The sequence below is a fragment of the Entamoeba invadens genome (genome assembly GCF_000330505.1).
Source record: "Entamoeba invadens IP1 unplaced genomic scaffold scaff_1105074726135, whole genome shotgun sequence".
NCBI classification, from domain to species: Eukaryota; Evosea; order Mastigamoebida; family Endamoebidae; genus Entamoeba; species Entamoeba invadens.
In genome coordinates, this window is record NW_004191749.1 from 1 (window position 1) to 1821 (window position 1821).

Below are 1821 nucleotides of genomic sequence, written 5' to 3' on the forward strand. Positions count from 1 at the left end.
AAATCCAACGGTCGTTTTCATCGCGAGTAACACCCCTTTGGGGAAACTGCCGTACTCACACTCCTTCTCCTCAAACTCAAACGTGTTTATCGCAGATATCTCCTTTTCTCTCCCAAATCCGTTTCTTCCAAACTCTTCAAACTCCTCGAGGAGAACCTTTTGGAATTCATCAAATTTGTTTCCATTGGCGTTCTTCGCAAATATCACAAAGTATGGATTTTTAAGATCGGAGTCGTAGCTGATAACTATCGACTTTGCAATACCCAGCTCAGTCAGTTTCTCAACAAACTTATTTCCTTCCTTTGCTTCGACGATCTTTTGTATCGAGTCGAGTGCAAAACTCGTCTCATAGTCGACCTCCCCCAGTTTCCAAGCGCAAACAAACGTGTCATTGTTTTCCACGTCGTCTTCTTCTCCGATTGGGTATTCCAAATAGAGACACTCTCTTTTTGAAGTTGGTTCTCCCACTATGATATGTGGTGTGCTTTCTCCACATGCTCTCTTTTCTGTGACACCAATTAGAGTAAAGTAATGGTCGAGTATCTCAAATTCTTCAACAAGAACACATTCAGGGGAATATAAAACTGTCACGGAATTCGAAGGAGTGTAATGCTTGTAATAAAAATCTTGCAACTCAGCGTATGAAAGTGTCTCTATTGCTGAAGGAACACCACCAGAGACGTTATAGTATGTCCCAGTGTATAACTCGCGACAGATGGCACGCGTACAAATGGTGTTTGGATCCGTCTCAGAGTTTTTCATCTCGTTGAGGACAACACCGTTAGTGGTCAAGTGATGTTTGTCATTGGATGTTGTGTGTGTTTCAGCACTATGTGGTTCTGTACAATTCCCACAACACTCATGTGGAGCGTGACAGTGTCCACTCTCATTTTGTTCTTCAGCAACTTCTTCCCATCTCCAGCCTTCTTGTAAGAATGGGAATTTGTCCTTTCTCACTCGTGGGAGGAACACGGCGTCCAAATAAATTTTCATCAAATTTTCGTAGTCAACTTTGTTCATAGAAGAAAGGGGGTACATCGTCCAGTCAGGGGCAGTGAATGCATTCAAAAAATTTTGGTAACTCACTCGCAACAGATCAGCAAAAGGCTCTTTGGTGGTGTAATTGTCACTGCCACATAGTACAGAGTGTTCAATGATATGAGTGATGCCTTTGTCGTTGATTGCTGGTGTACGGAAAGATATAGAAAAGGTCATGTTTGGATCAGACGAGATAAATTTAACAACTGTCGCCTTTGTTGCGATGTGTTGATAAACTCTGGCATCCATATTAAAGTCTTTCAATATTTCGGAATATACCAATGCAAACTTGTCCATCAGCTTTTATTAACTAGTTTGAAGTTTTAAATTTTGGTTTTAAGACTTTTTTAATAACAAAAATAGATTCTGAAATTTTGTTATTGTTTGACAAATTTTTATCTCTTTTTTCATTTTTCAATTTTTAAAATATTTTAAATCTGTTTTTAATAATTAGTAGATTATAGTTTCTAATTAATTATAAATAGTTTTATTCAAAAAAAAAATTAATTAATTGGGTATAATTATAAATATTAAAAAAACTATAAAGTCTGACAGACTTTGTCTATCCATAAACTTTATTTATATCCAAAAATATGTTATAATTTTTGTTATTCAGTTTTGTAATTAAATTTGATTTGTTTATTATAAATTTTGATTTTTTCAATCGAACTTGGACAGTTTGATCAATTTTTTTTTTGCAAACAAAACATGTAATAACAGTGAAAACAAAGCTGTTGTTACTAAACAACGTTTGGGTGAACTATATTATTTTATATAAAGTTA

General features: G+C 35.5%; 1 protein-coding gene across 1 annotated transcript; it reads right to left on the reverse strand.

Moving 5' to 3' along the window:
- Positions 1–9: 9 nt before the first annotated feature.
- EIN_205180 (hypothetical protein) lies at positions 10–1335 on the reverse strand (the record flags this gene model as incomplete). The annotated part of the gene is made up of 1 exon (XM_004183724.1): positions 10–1335. A coding segment is annotated over one exon (1326 nt), but the record flags the coding sequence as incomplete, so codon positions are not given.
- Positions 1336–1821: the final 486 nt, after the last annotated feature.